General features: G+C 59.5%; 1 protein-coding gene across 1 annotated transcript; it reads left to right on the plus strand.

Moving 5' to 3' along the window:
* The first annotated feature begins 1,190 nt into the window (after positions 1–1,190).
* LOC130212083 (cuticle protein 16.5-like) lies at positions 1,191–1,751 on the plus strand. Its single transcript, XM_056443217.1, has one exon. It carries the CDS (start codon positions 1,191–1,193, stop codon positions 1,749–1,751), a length of 561 nt encoding a protein of 186 aa, XP_056299192.1.
* Positions 1,752–1,998: the final 247 nt, after the last annotated feature.

The raw sequence follows: 1,998 nt of genomic DNA on the forward strand, positions 1-1,998 counted from the left end.
GATCTAATATGCAGCCTGAGGAGGCGGGGCTTCTCAGAGGGGGCGGAGCTCTGCCCAGTCAGCAGCTTCTGTCTTCTGGGGAATGTTTCCTGGTGGAAGTCTGGACGTTGATACTCAGAGGGCCTCAGGGGGCCCCCAGGAGCTTCAGGAGTTGGAACCTGGATCCAGAGTATTATGGTCTGGATCTGGGCTATTATCATAAATAATAATATATAAGATAATATCTACCAGGCATCTTGACATCAACTCATATTAGGATGCAGTAAAGATGTGGATGGAAGCTCAGAGAGGGAGGCTCCTTCAGCCTTCTCTCCCCCTCTCCCCTCCCTCTCCTCTCTCTCCTCTCTCTCCCACTCTCTCGTTCCTCTGCACCCTGGCCGTCTCCCCCTCTCCCCCTCTCCCCTCCCTCTCCTCTCTCTCCCCCTCTCCCCTCCCTCTCCTCTCTCTCCTCTCTCTCCCCCTCTCTCCCCTCCTCCCTCTCCTCTCCCCTCCCTCTCCCTCCCTCCTCTCTCCTCTCTCCTCTCTCTCTCCCTCTCTCTCTCTCCCCCTCTCTCTCCCCCTCTCCTCCTCCTCTCTCTCCCTCTCTCTCTCCCCCCTCCCTTCCTCCTCTCTCTCCTCTCTCCCTCCTCTCTCTCCCTCTCTCCCTCCTTCTCTCTCCCTCCTTCTCCCCTCTCCTCTCTCTCTCCTCCTCTCTCCCCTCTCTCCCTGCCTCTCTCCCTCTCCCCCTCTCCCTCCTCCTCTCTCCCTCTCTCTCTCTCCTCTCTCCTCTCTCTCTCCCTCTCTCCCTCTCTCTCTCTCTCTCCCTCTCTCCTCTCTCCCTCTCTCCCCTCTCTCTCTCTCTCCCCTCTCTCTCTCCTGTCCCTCTCCCCTCTCTCCCCTCCCTCCCTCTCTCTCCCCTCCCTCTCTCTCCCTCTCACGCTGCAGCCGCCTCACATCACACATTTAAGGAGCCAAATTGGCCTCATCTGTCTCAATGCTGGATGCAGATGGAGTTTCTCCCCCCCCCCCCTCCCCCCCCCCCCCCACGGCACTACGGAGCCTCGCTGTGAGGCGGTGGAGTGACCACGACGCTGACCACGCACTTTGGCTTCATTCACTTTGCTCTCAATCACATGCTTCTCATTTCTTCTTATCCATCCTGCTTGATGTCGGTCATTCCCCTGACTGGGCCTCTTCAGCCTGTAGTAGCCATGGCCCAGCCTGTAGTAGCCATGGCCCAGCCTGTAGTAGCCATGGCCCAGCCTGTAGTAGCCATGGCCCAGCCTGTAGTAGCCATGGCCCAGTCTGCAGTAGCCATGGCCCAGCCTGCAGTAGCCATGGCCCAGCCTGCAGTAGCCATGGCCCAGTCTGTAGTAGCCATGGCCCAACCTGCAGTAGCCATGGCCCAGCCTGCAGTAGCCATGGCCCAGCCTGCAGTAGCCATGGCCCAGCCTGCAGTAGCCATGGCCCAGCCTGTAGTAGCCATGGCCCAGCCTGCAGTAGCCATGGCCCAGCCTGTAGTAGCCATGGCCCAGCCTGCAGTAGCCATGGCCCAGCCTGTAGTAGCCATGGCCCAGCCTGCAGTAGCCATGGCCCAGCCTGTAGTAACCATGGCCCAGCCTGTAGTAGCCATGGCCCAGCCTGTAGTAGCCATGGCCCAGCCTGCAGTAGCCATGGCCCAGCCTGTAGTAGCCATGGCCCAGCCTGTAGTAGCCATGGCCCAGCCTGCAGTAGCCATGGCCCAGCCTGTAGTAGCCATGCAGCGGTCATGAAGGCCTCAATGAGGCGATGCATAAAACATGAAGCTGCCGTAATGAACTGCTGCTCCATGATTGCATCTCAGAGCCGTAAAATGAAGACACAATATTTGAAGAGGGATTCTGTCACCTCTCTGCAGACGCTACACTAATCACTGTCGTTGGTGGGGCCCCGGGGCCCTCGGGGCCCTCGGGGTCTCCCCTGACAGAGAGCAGGGGCTAAACGCCCGGGCGGCCACATTGGCAACAGCCTCCAGGAATG

The sequence above is a fragment of the Pseudoliparis swirei genome, chromosome 21, assembly GCF_029220125.1.
Source record: "Pseudoliparis swirei isolate HS2019 ecotype Mariana Trench chromosome 21, NWPU_hadal_v1, whole genome shotgun sequence".
Lineage (NCBI taxonomy): Eukaryota > Metazoa > Chordata > Actinopteri > Perciformes > Liparidae > Pseudoliparis > Pseudoliparis swirei.

Excerpts from the sequence above, each read along its gene's own strand:
- LOC130212083 (XM_056443217.1), top strand. The coding sequence starts at position 1,191 with ATGGCCCAGCCTGTAGTAGCCATGGCCCAGCCTGTAGTAGCCATGGCC.